This window comes from Pantherophis guttatus, chromosome 13 (assembly GCF_059756535.1).
Source record: "Pantherophis guttatus breed Tessera chromosome 13, ASM5975653v1, whole genome shotgun sequence".
In the NCBI taxonomy this organism is placed as follows: Eukaryota; Metazoa; Chordata; class Lepidosauria; order Squamata; family Colubridae; genus Pantherophis; species Pantherophis guttatus.
The window spans coordinates 14,121,198-14,136,987 of record NC_142075.1 but is presented as its reverse complement, the minus strand read 5'-3'; the positions used below and the strand labels follow the sequence as shown (position 1 = coordinate 14,136,987).

Sequence of the window (15,790 nt, the reverse complement as noted above, 5' to 3'; positions counted from 1 at the left end):
CCAGAGTGGCATTCAACAAAGTACGTTACCAACCAACAGACAAAAATGTTATTATCTTTATAGTTTCCTAAGCAGTGCCCAGCTGGATTGGATCCCTTACTCAATTAGTCTCAGCAGCCCTCAGAGTACCAACCAACATACAAGAAAGCCAAGATGGCATTCAGAGTCAGCCATTCTGCCTTCAAAACTAATACCCATAACTTCTATAAATTGGCCCATGGTTTTTGTGAAACCTGACCCAGAAACACAAAATGAATCAACTAATTGCAAAACAAGACTTGAAATTAGCAAATACCTCCCCACTTACTCTTCCAATCACACCACATCCTAGATTTGCAATATATCAAGGTTAGACTTGAAATGTTATTCTTCCTACCAACCTGTTATCCTTCATTTGTTATGTTGGTTGCCTGGCTATTTCTGGATCCACCCTTACTCCTTATACTAGATTAGTACATTCTTGTCCTCATGTTTTTTTTCTGGATCTATGACAATTTGCTGCAGCCAAGTTGCCAAGCCAACTCACCATGGCTAATTTGCCACAGCTGACTTGTCATGGCCAACTTGCCATGCCAATTCATCATGGGACAACTTGCTGAAGGTTAGCAATAGCAATAGTAGTTAGACTTATATACCGCTTCACAGTGCTTCATAGTGCTTTACAGCCCTCTCTAAGCACTTTATAGAGTCAACCTATTGCCCCCAACAATCTCATTTTACCCACCTCGGAAGGATGGAAGGCTGAGTCAACCTTGAGCTGGTGAGATTCAAACTGCCAAAGTGCTGGCAGCTGGCAGTCAGCAGAAGTAGCCTGCAAAACTGCATTCTAATCACAGTGCCACCATGGCTGTTACACTAATATCAAAGAAATGGTAGGATAGAATCATTAAAGAAAGGATTCAAAAGGAGGGAGAGAGTGAAATGTGAATGACAAAAATTAAAATAATGTTTTATTTATTTTAAATCATTAAATTGAATTGCCCTGCGGCGAGTTGTCCGGGCGAGTTGTCCCATTCTGCTGTTTCTGCCTTCTTCTCCCCAATTCTTTCCTTAAATTTACTATTCTGCTTTCCTCTTATGTTGCAACAAGACAAGTGTGGAGGAGCGAAGATGAAAGTTGAAAGTATAGCAGTTGAGATGAAAGTTAATCCTGACCTCCAACCTGCCACCTTATTTTCAAATTCCTACTATTGACAAGAGTTTTCCAATTGTTCAGTAAGAAAGGCAGATCCAGCATTCTGGGGATGTAATTCTGCTGCTATTTACTCCTTCTGACAGAGCTCTTCATTGGAAGAGTTCTAGATATAATGGAATTGAGAGCAGTTCAATAGTTGGAATTCAAACATGCTTTCAGAAAGCTGACCTGTCATGATTAATGTTTTTAGCCACTTTGCATCTCAGTGGTTAACAATGAACTTTGAGATAAGAAGAAGAAAACAATGGACTTACAGTAGTGGCTAAAATTGTGGAAACCTTTTCGGAAAAATGTATTTTCTAAAACTAGTTAATAACCAGAAGTACAGGCAGGATTTCGAAGAGGCAGAGGAACTAGAGATCAAATTGCCAACATGGAATTTGGATCATGGAGAAAGCTAGGGAGTTCCAGAAAAACATCTACTTCTGCTTCATTGACTATGCTAAAGCCTTTGATTGTGTGGATCACAACAAATTGTGGCAAGTTCTTAAAGAGATGTTATTTGTCTCTTGAGAAACCTATATGTGGGTCAAGAAGCAACAGTTAGAACTGGACATGGAACCACTGACTGGTTCAAAATTGGGAAAGGAGTCCGGCAAGGCTGTATACTGTCACCCTGCCTATTTAACTTATATGCAGAGCACATTATGAGAAAGGCAGGGCTAGATGAATCAAAAGTTGGAATTAAGATTGCTGGGAGAAATATCAACAACCTCAGATATGCAGATGATACCACTCTAATGGCAGAAAGTGAAGAGGAGCTAAAGAGCCTCTTGACGCGGGTGAAGAAGGAAAGTGCAAAAGTTGGCTTGAAACTCAATATTAAGAAAACTAAAATCATGGCATCCTCTCAATTCTTGGCAAATAGATGGGGAAGAAATGGAGGTAGTGACAGATTTTATTTTCCTGGGCTCCAAGATCACTGCAGATGGGGACTGCAACCAAGAAATTAAAAGACGCTTGCTCCTGGGGAGGAAAGCTATGGCAAATCTAGACAGCATACTAAAAAGCAGAGACATCACCCTGCCAACAAAAGTGCATATAGTCAAGGCTATGGTTTTCCCAGTTGCAACTTTCAATGGCTGTGAACATTGGACCATAAGGAAGGCTGAGCGCCAAAGAATTGAGGCCTTTGAACTCTGGTGCTGGAGAAGACTCCTGCGAGTCCCTTGGACTGCAAGACAATCAATCCGGTCAGTCCTAGAGGAGATCAACCCTGACTGCTCTTTAGAAGGCCAGATCCTGAAGATGAAACTCAAATACTTTGGCCACCTAATGAGAAGGAAGGACTCACTGGAGAAGAACCTAATACTGGGAACGATTGAGGGCAAAAGAAGAAGGGGACGACAGAGAATGGAGTCACTGAAGCAGTCAGTGTGAGCTTAAATGGACTCCAGAGGATAGTAGAGGACAGGAAGGCCTGGAGGAACGTTGTCCATGGGGTCATGATGGGTCGGACACGATTTCACAACTGACAACAACAACAACAACAACAAAGCTAATAACACTACTTTTTTTTGGAGTAGTACCATAAAATTATATATCAATGGAAAGATAATTTAATCAAGAATGTAATGCCATAACTTTTATGAAGGATTTGCTATTAGAATAGCAGTTACAGTATAAAGAAGAAAAGTGAAACACATAGAAAAAAATGAGATATACAAAAATTATTACCATAGAAAAAATGAGATATACAAAAATGATCACCATGTCGGTTAATCCTTAGTTGGGTAACCTTTAGCATGAATTATGGCCTTACAACATCTTACAACCAAGTCTTTTAGTTCTGCAGCTGTTATCATGTGAACCCAAGATTGAAGGATGGCTTCTATTAACTGGGGTTTATTGCTGGGTCGCTTCTGATTAACCAGTTTCTTTAGTCAGCTCCATAGATTTTCAATTGAGTTAAGGTTTGGGCTATTCCCAGGCCTTTCCAGCAGTGGAATAGGATTATCTTGAAACTCCCCCCCCCAAAAATGGTGTTATTAGCCATCAAACCTCAAAACTACATTTTTCCCAAAGGTTTCCACAATTTTGGCCACTACTGCATGTTTGGAAGAGTTAGCAGTAAAAGAAAACCAGGCCGCCAAAGAACAGGGAAACTGTTCTTTGGAAGATGTGTAGACACCTGGCCCATAGAATCATCAAGAGTCAGACACAACATCATCATCATTAAGAAGAAATCAAGACTCACCTATCTCACAGTAATCACCCATAAATCCAGTTGGGCATAAACAGGTGATGTTTCCTTCATGTTCGTGGCAGGTCCCAGTTCCACATAGTTTCTCTTCACAAGTCTTAGGTGTAGCTGCAATTAAAAACATTTTATCTTTAATAATTCTCCAGGGTCATCAAGCTTAAAGTTACTTTTAAAGTTACTTTTTGATGAGACTTTCTTGTCCCCAAATAAGGGTTCAGTTCCAGTGTGGATGAAATAAAACCACTGGCATCTTAGCACAATCCTGAAAGAAACTTCCTTTCCCTAGTAAGGCAAAATTGTTTGTCCACACCTGTGAACTCTACTTCACTCACTCCTGTCGCCCCTGTGGGCTTTAAGGATTGTAAAAGTAAATTAAGGATTATATTTGGTCCAAAGCTTTGGGCAGAAAACTCTTTCAATGCCTATGAACCAGGGATAAAATCCAGCAGGTTCTGACAGGTTCTGCAGAACTGGTAGCGGAAATTTTGAGTAGTTTGGAGAATCGGTAGCAGACATTTTGAGTAGTTCAGAGAACTGGCAAATACCACCTCTGACTGGCCCCAGAGTGGGGTGGGAATAGGGATTTTGCAGTATCCTTCTGGAGTGGGGTGGGAATGGAGATTTTGCAGTATCCTTCCCCTGCCACGCCCACCAAACCACACCACGCCCACCAAGCATGCCCACAGAACTGGTAGTAAAAAAATTTGGATTTCACCCCTGCTATGAACTTTGTACAGCTACCACATGTGAGATCATATGGAAATAATAGTTCATGGTTTTTGGTGAGACCAATATAATTTTATAACTATGTGCTTTTATTAGTCAATACTCAAGTCCTTTCTGAGTGTACGGTGTAGTAGGATTCAAAGAACTTTGGGGTTTTCATCAATACTTTAGAGAAAACTGAGCATTTTATTTCCTAGATAGGTAAAACCATTTTTTAAAAAAACAAATCAACTGGTATAAGGGACAGATATATATATTTTTTGCTCCCTCTTATTTGGAAAGTTATAGAATTTATGAGTCCCTCTGACATTACAATGTTCTAACTTCTTTTACCTCCCAGCTGTGGCTTTGCGATAGGACTGAGGAATTTGGGTTGGGAGGAATTTATTTTAATTTAGTTGAAAGACGCTGGGAATGAAGTAATTCTCAGCTGTTCGAATAAAGTTTGTTTTTTCACTGACTGATTTTCCTACTACTTACTTGGGCCTGGGTCACCACAGCTATGTCATGGGAGAAATAAGAGAAAGATCAGCGAGGGTGAAAATTTAGCATACTGTCTATTGGAAGTTCCATTGCATACATGCATTTCTGAATTTACCTTGTGTAATAAGCTGTATCCCATCGGTCATCTCCGATGAAACTGTAGGAAGGAGATCAGTAGCTGTTGGTGATGGTGGTGGAATCCCTGGAGCAGCACCATCTCTTGTTTCCAGCTCTGGTGTTGGATATGTACTGGTCTCTGTTTCAGCCTGAGTCTCTGTTAGAAGCCTTGAATGTTCAGTTAATGCAACATATGGACTGCTGGTTCTAAGTAGGACATCTGACGAAAAGCCTTTCTCTGATGTATCTGACACTGCCTCAGGTGCTGGACCTGAACTGTCTCCATTAAACTGAATCCTTTCATCAAAAGTCCCAGAGGGTAAGCCACTGATGAATGGTGTCCCAGATGTTTCTGAGTAACTTTCAGATAATGAAGACGTTTCTCCACTTGGTTCATAATGGGTTGAAGTTTCTAGGTGGCTTTTTGATGAGACTGATGTTTCGTCAGTTGTTTCATTAAACAAAGGGGTTTCTACACTAGTTTCATGAAACGTGAAGGCCTTACTACTGATTTCATGATATTCTGGGGATGACATGGTACTTTCAGGATATGTAGAAACTTCTGCCCCAGATGCAGAGGCTTCCACACTTGGTTCATGAAAATGGAAAGAATCGGTTCCTCCAATCAGTTGCTCTGAAACTGTTGGTCTTGTCACTGTTTCTATGGAATCAGTTATTAAGATAATTTCTGGGAATCCAGAGACATCACCACTAGCACTGGCTGTGGTTGAAGATGCTCCACTTACATCAGTGAGATCATCAGTTTCTCTAGCAAAATATGGAGTGCCTGAGGGAGTCCCGCTGAAGTCAACTTTCTCAGATGATGCTCCGCTAGATGTTGTCACATCATATAATGCTCCAGATGTTTCCTCCTGTCCTGAAGGAAGCCCACTTACTTCTAATATCCCAGATGTCCCTTCTCCTAATTCTTGTGCAACAGATGGCTGTGTTACGGCTTCCACCAAAGTTGTATCCACAAGGGAAACTGTAGGAAACCCTGATGTGAGACCACTATAATCATATGTTCCAGATGAAGTGCTGCTGACGAGATCAATGCCGGAGCTTTCTCCACTAATGTCTGTTAGTCCACTAGGAAGCCCACTGACTTCACTAACTCCTGAAGCCCACCCACTGAAGTCTACTTGTCCAGAAGAAGGCTGGCCACTCACATCTAAAATTCCTGGTGTAGTGCCTGATAGATCTTCATCTCCTGAAGGTAATTCACTTACTTCTATAAATCCTTTCCCTTCTTCTTCTTTAGATGAAGGAGTTGTCACTTCAAATAATTTGGTATCAATGAAGGTAACACCTGAAGGTTCACCACTCCCATCAATACCTGAAGGTTGGCCACTTAATTCGACATCGCCACTTAAATCAGGTGTCCCAACAGAGGTTCCACTGAAGTCAATTCCTGAGGACAATCCACTGATATCTAATAAGCCAGATGACTGTCCACTAACATCAAGTCCTGATGGTAATTCACCGATATCAGACGTGCTAGATAGATTCCCACTGATACCAGTTCCTGAAGAAAACCCACTGATATCACTGGTTCCATAGACATCAACTCCGGAGGGCAATCCACTAGTTACGCCACTTACACCCCAGTCGGCAGAGGGGAAACCTGAAACATCTCCATCTCCACTGACTCCAATTGTCCCTTTCCCTTCCATTTCCCTTTCTGTTGCTGTGGTCACAACTTCCGTCAAAGTGGCATTCACCAGAGACACAGTAGGAAATCCAGATGTGAGACCACTATAATCATACTCTCCAGATGGTGAGCCACTGGGATCAATACCAGAATGGCCTCCACTAAATCCAGAAGGCAACCCACTAAATTCTGGGGTCCCTTTGCCTTCCTGGAGCCCAGGTAATTCTTCTTGGGTTTCTGAACTAATCCCTGATAATTCTTCTTCTCCAGAAGGTAAGGTGCTGACTTCAATAACCCCAGAAGGTAGGCCACTGATGTCTCCTGATGGTAGCCCACTTTCTCCAGAAGGCAGCCCACTTATTTCAGGGACTCCAGAGGGAAATTCTCCAAATCCTGAAGGTGTTTCACTAGGTTCGACCGTTCCAGTTATCTCTGGGGCTCCGGAAGTCCAACCAGAAGCAGATGTCTCTGTAATTGGAGCTTCTGAGCTTGTTTCATCAGGTATTGCATCAATGGGAAGATCGGTTGATTGACTCACAGCTGATGGACTCACTTGCATGAAAGAGAAACAGAGAGCACAAGATGCAAGGGTGAATACTCAAGCGATACAAAAAGGAACATCAGCTTTAGACTACGTTCAAACCCCTTTCTTAAAAAAGCAACATTATTCTGCAATACATGAAATATATATAGAATAGAATAGAATTCTTTATTGGCCAAGTGTGATTGGACACACAAGGAATTTGTCTTAGGTGCATATGCTCTCAGTGTACATAAGGAGAATAAAATACATTCATCAAGAACAAAAAGTTACAACACTTAGTGATAGTCAAGGTTACTAAGCTATCAAATTGTACTAGGAAACAAATAAAAACCATCTAATTGAAAGATACAAGCAACATACCGTATTTTTTGGACTATAAGACGCACGTACCTTTTTTGGTGAGGAAAAAAAAAATCTGCCTCTGCCTCTGCCTCCCAGCAATTTTGCCTCGTTGCAGCAAACAGCAAACAGCCTGCTTTACTTTCATTTTTGTTTTCAGCATAGCTTGATTAGCACAAGAAAAAAAAAATCTGCTCCAGCAATTTACCTCCTTGCAGCAAGCAGCAGAGGCCCGTGCAAAACAGCTGAGAGCAAAACAGCTGAGAGTTAGGAGGCCGATCCAATCAACTTGTGCTAATTAGGAAGTGCTGAAACTGAAAGAAGCTGTTTCTTCTTGCTGCTTGCAGCAAGGAGGTAAATTGCTGGGAGGCAGAGGCCAAAGGGTGGGGGCCAGTGGGTGGGCGGGATTACATTCGGTGTATAAGACACACCTAAATTTTCACCCCCTTTTAGGGGGGAAAAAGGTGCATCTTATACTCCGAAAAATACAGTGGTTATAGTAATAAGTGGGAAGAGATAGATACTAGTATGGAAGAGAAGAATAATAGTAATACAGTCTTAGTAAATTATTTGACATTGTTGTGGGAATTAGTTGTTTAGCAGAGTAATGGGGTTCGGGGAAAAAACTGTCCTTGTGTCTAGTTGTTCTGGTGTGCAGTGCTCTATAGCGTCGTTTTGAGGGTAGGAGTTGAAACAATTTATGTCCAGGATGCGAGGGGTCTGCAAATATTTTCACAGCCCTCTTTTTGACTCGTGCAGCATACAGGTCCCCAATGGAAGGCAGGTTGGTAGCAATTGTTTACAGAGCAAGGATGTATACACACCTTAAGAAAAAGTTTTCTCCATTTTTGGTAATCAAAACTGGAGTAATATACCAAGAGTGAAATGTATAATTTTTCTCTAAATGTAATATTCAGAGTAAATTTCACATTCTTCCATTGAAGTTTTCATCTGTTACTACATCTATAAGTTCTGCATCCTTTTAATTCTACAGTATAAACTTGAACTTGTTTCTGGATCAGACTTCATCAGTTTATAAATAAGGGCACCCAGATATTCTGAGTGATACATTATAAAATGTTTAAATTCAGTGGCGTCTCTACGTTTCCCCCTTTGTTTCTGCAGTTATTTTTGTACTCTTATTTTTATGAAGATAAACTCAGTGAAGTGTACGAGACCATTGTGAAGAGTCTCGAAAGATTTTATCTTTGTCTTGTTAGTAATCAAATATTGCAATCTAAACAGATTGTTTTCTCTCCACGGAATGAATTTCAGTGTTTTGCTCATCATAAAAATAAACAGTTAATAACAAAACAACAGGGGAACAATCAGGGCTTATTATTTTCTTGTTTTATCCCAGACATTTAATATATTACTTATTACTGCATAATGTATTCTGCAGTTTGTTTCTATTTGTATCAGACCAGAAATATCTATGAATGCCACCCTCACTCTCTTTAATCTGTCTCACTCTTTTGAATCCTGTAACATCTTGAATTTAATCCTTGATCTTTTATTGGAGCATATGCAATTCATTACTCATTTGTGCCAGTTGCTTAATATCTTTTCAATATGTATTGGAATCATACAGAAAAGCAAGTTAAGTCTTGGTAAAATATTCATTTTGATAGCGCCAATTCTTCCTAACCAGAAAAGGTTTAATTTTTCCCATCTGGAAACATCTGCTATATTATTTCTCCGACTCTGTAAATAAGTATTTTAAACCAAGTTCTTATTATTTTTGTCAAATAGATTTCCAAGAGCTTAATTTTTCGGCAGTAGTGTTAATGCCCATTACTTGATGCGGATATAGCTTTTCTTTCTCTGCTAAAGTCTATGTCAACATCTGGGGGATTTTCGTTATTGATCTGATAACCTGAAAGGAGGCCATATTGCTGTATTTATTCCGTTAACAATCCTCAGCGGATTTTTTGGTTTGTTCTGCCAATTTGCATCAACATAGCATGGATAGGTTTTTAGGCAAAGAATGTGACCAGTTTCAGAAAGCTGCAGACATCAATGGGTTATAACGAGGAATTTTTGTTCAATTCTATGAGAATTCAATTCAATTCTCAGACACTGCCTAGACAAATCCTTGCAGTTTTCTTGGGAAGGTTTTTTCCTAAAGTGGTTTGCCATTTAAATATAAAACTGGCGCCCAAAAAGAGCCTGGGTTCACATCACACACTAAACTCTCAATTTCGACTCACCTAGCATAAATGTGTGTTATTTGTAGCCTGTAGTTCAGTGGTGGGTTTCAAAATGTTTTACTATCAGTTCTGTGGGTGTGGCTTGGTGGGCATGGCATGGCTTGGTGGGCGTGGCTTGGTGGGAGTGGCAGGGGAAAGATCAGTGGTGGGATTCAGCCAGTTCGCACCTATTCGGGAGAACTGGTTGTTAACTTTCTAAGCAGTTCGGAGAACTGGTTGTTGGCCACTTTATACAGGGCTAATCCTGTAAGGAAGGCAGGAAGGAAACATTCTGGTGTTGTTTCTAGCCTAATCTTTATTGCCCTGCTTACAGAAACTGCCTTCTGCTTAACCCTGATTACATTGTAACAGCTAAGGTGAAGCACCCATCGATGTGAGTGACGTTGAGTTAGCTACACCCACACGGTCACATGACCACTGAGCTACACCTACCCATCTGGCCATTAGGGCAAAGAACTGGTTGTTAAATTATTCGAATCTCACCACTGGGAAAGATACTGTAAAATCTCCATTCCCACCCCAATCCACGGGAAGGATACTGCAAAATCCCCATTTCCTCCTGATCAGCTGAGACTTGGGAGGCAGAGAATAGATGGGGGTGGGGCCAGTCTGAATTTTTACTACCGGTTCTCCGAACTACTCAAAATTTCTGCTACCGGTTCTCCAGAACTGGTCAGAACCTGCTGAAACCCACCTCTGCTGTAGTTACAGGTGAATGAAGTACATGACAAAGGTAGTAGATATGTGCAAACAATGCAATTTTTTTTTTTTTACATATGTACAAAATTTTTGAGATTATCTGGACTCTGTGCATTTTTGGGGAATGGGGAGAATTAGTCTGGATCTAGATTTCATTCATTAAATTTGAAACCTGTTAAATGGGAATTCGTTACAAGTATTAAGGTGAGGTTTTACTACGTTCTTATTGTTAAATATATATTCACAGTTTCCTATACTCTCAGAAAATTTGCAGCTGCAGCAGTTTATTCTGAAGTTGGACCAATGGAACTTATTTATCTGATCAATGGCACTTACTTACCAGATAACAGTGATGTATCGGTTGGAAATACTTCTGTTCCCCACTCAGTTTGATTGTCAGAATCAGTGGCAAATTCCATCTCCACAGTTGTTTCTTCCCCAGAAGGAACTTCTTCTACACCAGGGACTGTCTGGACTGCAATTAAGTCTTCTTCTAGTTCCCCATACAGAGATGGCATTGCTGAAAGACAGAAAATCATTGTTCAGGATATCCAAATAGGAAATTCGAGATAGATGTAGAATGATGTCTTCATGATGGGTGTTGTAACTTCGAATGATCACTGAACAAACTGTTGTAAGTCAAGGCATAACTGTAATCGATTCTGGCTGACTGGAGAATTCTTGGAATTTGGGTCTGAGAGTCTTGGAGTTGGTTTGGAGACTCCTGGTGTAGAGTCTCCTGCTTGAGCAAGGGGTTGGACTAGAAGCAGTGGTGGGATTTATCTGGTTCGGGCCGGTTTGGGTGAACCGGTAGTTAAATTGCTGGCTGGTCCCTCCCTGCCCCTTCCAGGAGTCCCCCTGGGCCCCATTTTGGCTTCCAGGTAAGTGCAGGGAGGCCTACTAGGCCAAAAATGCGGTGTGGGGGTGCGGTGTGTCCCCCTGTGGCCCGTTTCCGCTCCCAGGAGGCTTCAGGGAGGCCTCCTAGGCACAAAACGGGGTGCAGAGGGAGTGGCATGTCCTCCCCCCGTGGCCTGTTTTGCTCCCAGGGGGCTGCAGGAGGCCGAGTGCTGCCTGTCACATTCCATGGCCACGCCCATCCAGCCGATCATTAGGGCAGAGAACCGGTTGTTAAATTATTTGACTGACTAGAAGACCTCCAAAGAAGACCTTCCAACCCTATGATGCTATGTTCTATGATATAAAGCAGGGGTTTCCAAACTCTATGGTGGTTGGGGAATTCTGGGAGCTGAAATCCACAAGACTTCAAGTTGCCAGGTTTGGAGAACCCCTGATATAAAAGAAGGAAGGTTAAATTCTGGATGGAAAAGATTGTTTCCCTAGTTCTAGAAAGAGGAGCAGTTCCTTACCTTTGAAGCAAAAGACGTGGTGCTTTGATTGCGGGTCGGGGAATCCTGTCTGGTTGGAGTACAAGTAAATCGTTCTCACACCGGGCTTCTCTCCACCACAGGTAGGGCGGGGATGAACAATGGGATATCGGAGGCTTCCATCAGCCAACCAGCCTGCCTGACAGTTATCCTGGCCTAGTTTCCAGGCAGCGTAGAGTTGTCCAGTGGAAGCCATGGTCGCGTTTTGACTCACACAGTATCTTTGGGCTTCCAAGAAGGTGAACTGTGCCGTCTGAGTTGCAAAGAAGACCTCACCTACAGATAATGAATGAAAGGTGGTGAGATCCTACCTGCATTAGAGCAACATTTACGAGACCGCCTTCTGCCACCAATAGCCTCCCACCGGCCAGTTCGCTCGCACAGAGAGGGCCTCCTCAGGGTGCCGTCTGCCAGACAATGTCGGCTGGTGACCCCCAGGGGGAGAGCCTTCTCTGTGGCGGCGCCCGCCCTCTGGAACAACCTCCCCCCAGAGATACGTACAATACCAGACCTCCGGACTTTTCGTCGGGCCCTGAAAACTAATTTATTTCACCTAGCTGGGCTGGCTTGATCCCACTGTTTTTGGTTAAATTGAATTGATTTTAATTGGGTTGTTTTAAATGGCGGCCAAAATATTTAATTATTTTTAAACTGTTTTTAAATTTTGTATGTTCTGTTTTATTCTGGCTGTTCACTGCCCTGAGTCCTGCTGGAGAAGGGTGGTATACAAATTAAAACAAACAAACAAACAAACAAACAAACAAACAAACAAACAAACAAACAAATATAGTACTTGGGATTCAAGTTTTCTCAGATTCTATGGAGCATAGATCTAGCATATATCCATAACACCTCCAAGCAGCTGAAAAATCCCATAAATGGATGCAGTTGGTTTTGTGGGAGGTCCAAATCCAATGTGTTGATTCATCAAGGCTTCCTGGCCTATCGATAACCATAGGTCCTCTTTACCTCACCTTTTGCTTGTCTTTATCTTAGCGTTCTTCAACATGATCAACTTTTAAAATATGTGGATTTCAACTCTTAGAATTCCGGTGGGAGAATTCTGGGAGTTGAAGTCTATATGTCTTAAAGTTGCCAAGGTTCAGAAATACGGGTCTAAGTGATTGCTAATCTGAAGTCACTTAGTTCTGTTTTTCTTCCAGGACACATTTATAACAAAGCTCAACCTTTTGACTTTCTTCTTAGTGGGCTGTACTTAGCTAGGGTCTAGGCCAGAGGTCGGTAACCCATGGCTCTGGAGCCGCACGTGGAACTTTCACCCCTCTGCTGCGGCTCCCTGTCACTCAAAATATGTGTCAGAACTGCCAATGTGTGACACCCACTGGTATGTGATTTATTGAGCTTTTCAACCCCTGGGAGGCCAACCATGGATAAATCCAAGAAAAGTTTCAGAAGAAACCAGAACGTTTAATGGTACGTGGGCAGACTCATTTGCTTTCACTGCTGATGAGACTAGTTTACCAGTATGCTTAATATGTGGTGAGAAATTGGATATATGCAGTGTGATATTCATTTTAAATGTCAAAAGGGTTTTGTGGCTCCCGGTGTTTTCTTTTCTGTGGGAAACGGGTGCAAATGGCTCTTTGAGTGTTTAATGTTTCCAACCCCTGCTCTAGGCTGTGTCTATCTCTATAATGCTTTTCCTGTAAATAAATATCCTCTCTGCTCTGAAACCCGCTTCATGAACCTTTCTTCAGGTCATATTCCTGGTCTCCAGAAAGGTCTTTGTCTCAGAGCACTTCAGCCTTCAACACCTTAAGATCTTGTTGACTGCTTCTACCTTCCTTCCTCTTTGGAGATTGAAACTAAAATGTTGTCCAGCCCTATTTCCATGACTACATCAGATATGAATAAAGCACTTCTCCAGAAGGTCCCATAAATGTAAACATACCTTTCAGTCTTTCAATATAACAGTAGACATCAAACTTTTCTGATGCTGGGCGCATACCATATGACCTCACTCCAGGGAAGTTTTCTTTGTCTCCAGAACATTTGCTGCGTGGAACGACAATGGGATACCTGGCCAACAGGGATAAATATCATCAAAGGTCTCAGAATTGTTCACTCATAGTTGAGAAATGCTTTAGGTGGGCTAGGATCATGTACAGTAGTGGCCAAAATTGTGGAAACCTTTTGGGAAAAGTATATTTTTAAGGTTTGATGGCTAATAACACCACATTTGGGGGGGGGGTGCTAGTACCATAAAATTATATATCAATGGAAAGATAATTTAATCAAGAATGTAATGCAACAAAGTTTGTTCAATTATCTGTATTTTGTGAAAAGTTATAGGTCAGAAGCGATCCAGCAATAAAATCCAGTTAATAGAAGCAATCATTCAATCTTGGTTTCCCCTTATAACAGCTGCAGAACTCAAAGACTTGGTTCACTCCATGGGAAGACGTTGTAGGGCCATAATTCATGCTAAAGGTTACCCAGCTAAGTATTAACTGACATGGCGATAATTTTTGTATATCTCATTTTTTTCTACGTGTTTCACTTTTTTTTCTTTATACTGTGACTGCTATTCTAATAGCAAATCCTTCATAAAAGTTATTGCATTACATTCTTGATTAAATTATCTTTCCATTGATATATAATTTTATGGTACTACCCCCCCCCAAAAGTGGTGTTATTAGCCATCAAACCTCAAAAATACATTTTTTCCCCCAAAAGGTTTCCCCAATTTTGGCCACTACTGTAATAGAATAGAATAGAATAGAATTCTTTATTGGCCAAGTGTGATTGGACACACACGGAATTTGTCTTGGTGCATACGCTCTCAGTGTACATAAAAGAAAAGATACATTCGTCAAGAATCATAAGGTACAACACTTAATGATAGTCATAGGGAACAAATAAGCAATCAAATCATATTAGGAAACAGTCAATATAAATCTTAAGGTTACAGTCATAAGTGGTAGGAGATGGGTGATAGGAACGATGAGAAGATTAATAGAAATGCAGACTTAGTGAATAGTTTGGCAATGTTGAGGGAATTATTTGTTTAGCAGAGTGATGGCGTTCGGGAAAAAACTGTCCTTGTGTCTAGTTGTTCTGGTGTGCAGTGCTCTATAGCATCATTCTGAGGATAGGAGTTGAAACAGTTTATGTCCAGGATGCGAAGGGTCTGTAGATATTTTCCCAGCCCTCTTTTTGACTCATGCAGTATACAGGTCCTCAATAGAAGGCAGTTTGGTAGCCAGGGTTTTCAGTGTAAGGATTGCACTTAGCTTTCTGGGAATGTGTTTGGAGCTACATTCCCAAAGTAAATGAGACTAAAACTATTTCATAAATTTATATTTCATTAACTCAATAAATTTTATGATCCCTTCATCTTGTACTTAATGGATAAAGAGTTAAAAGCTATAGTTTGCTGACCACCTTTGGAAATACTTCATAGTCCGCCCAAAAGCTTTCAGTTCTGGGTACCTGGTGAGGTCACAACTGGCAGATCTGAACCACGTTCCTCAGCTGGCCCACTATTACGTTATCAATCTCTTCGCTGAACAAAAATAAAATGAATGTGACAACAACTTTGCATGATTTCAAAATCATTGTGAACCTGCATTGAGAGATTTGAGTTTATAAATTCTTCCAACCCTATTATGCTGCATTGTTTCTTAGTTTTAAGTTTTGTATTCCTCTAATGCAGTGTTTCTCAACCTTGGCAACTGGCTGGGGAATTCTGGGAGTTGAAGTCCACTCATCTTCAAGTTGCCAAGGTTGAGAAACACTGCTCTAATGTGTGCTGTTGTCATTCTTACTGATTTCTGTATTGTTTGACGATATGCCGTTAAACCAATTGGGAACCACTTAAGAGGCTCCTTGCCATCAAGCAGCCTTATACGTTTAACAAAACAGATAAAAATAAATAGAAGCAGCCTTCCAAATTTGTGCGGGGGAGAAAATATACTTAGTAATCAAGAAAATGCTTAAGCCAGAACAAACGCATTTCCTTTCAGATTTGCAAAGTACGTCATTGGCAGCTCCTTCACTGCAGTTTGAAGAATTTGAAACTCTCCTGTGAGCTGACAAGGTGGGTGTAAATATTTTTCTGGAGAGAAAGAAATGGGTGGGTTGGTAACTCTAAAGTAGGCAGAGTCCCATACCAGTGCTTCAAAGCCTTGGTTTAGGCTTTAGAAGTATTATGTCTTTGAGGGGTCCTTGGTGCTCTCTGAGCTTGTTTGTTTTCTTGCAGATGTGGCATTAAGAAA

At 41.2% G+C, this 15,790-nt stretch overlaps 1 protein-coding gene across 2 annotated transcripts in view; it reads right to left on the bottom strand.

The window, feature by feature from the left end:
* The window catches only part of ACAN (aggrecan), an 80,466-nt gene that overhangs the window by 24,027 nt on the left and 40,649 nt on the right, over positions 1–15,790 (bottom strand). For both annotated transcript variants that reach the window (XM_060694815.2, XM_087877948.1), the window contains exons 9-13: positions 13,465–13,592; positions 11,535–11,828; positions 10,508–10,687; positions 4,723–6,927; positions 3,393–3,506 (exon numbers count right to left, since the gene is read on the bottom strand). In XM_060694815.2, the coding sequence (XP_060550798.2) occupies positions 3,393–3,506; positions 4,723–6,927; positions 10,508–10,687; positions 11,535–11,828; positions 13,465–13,592 (2,921 nt within the window). The remainder of the gene's footprint in view (positions 1–3,392; positions 3,507–4,722; positions 6,928–10,507; positions 10,688–11,534; positions 11,829–13,464; positions 13,593–15,790) is intronic.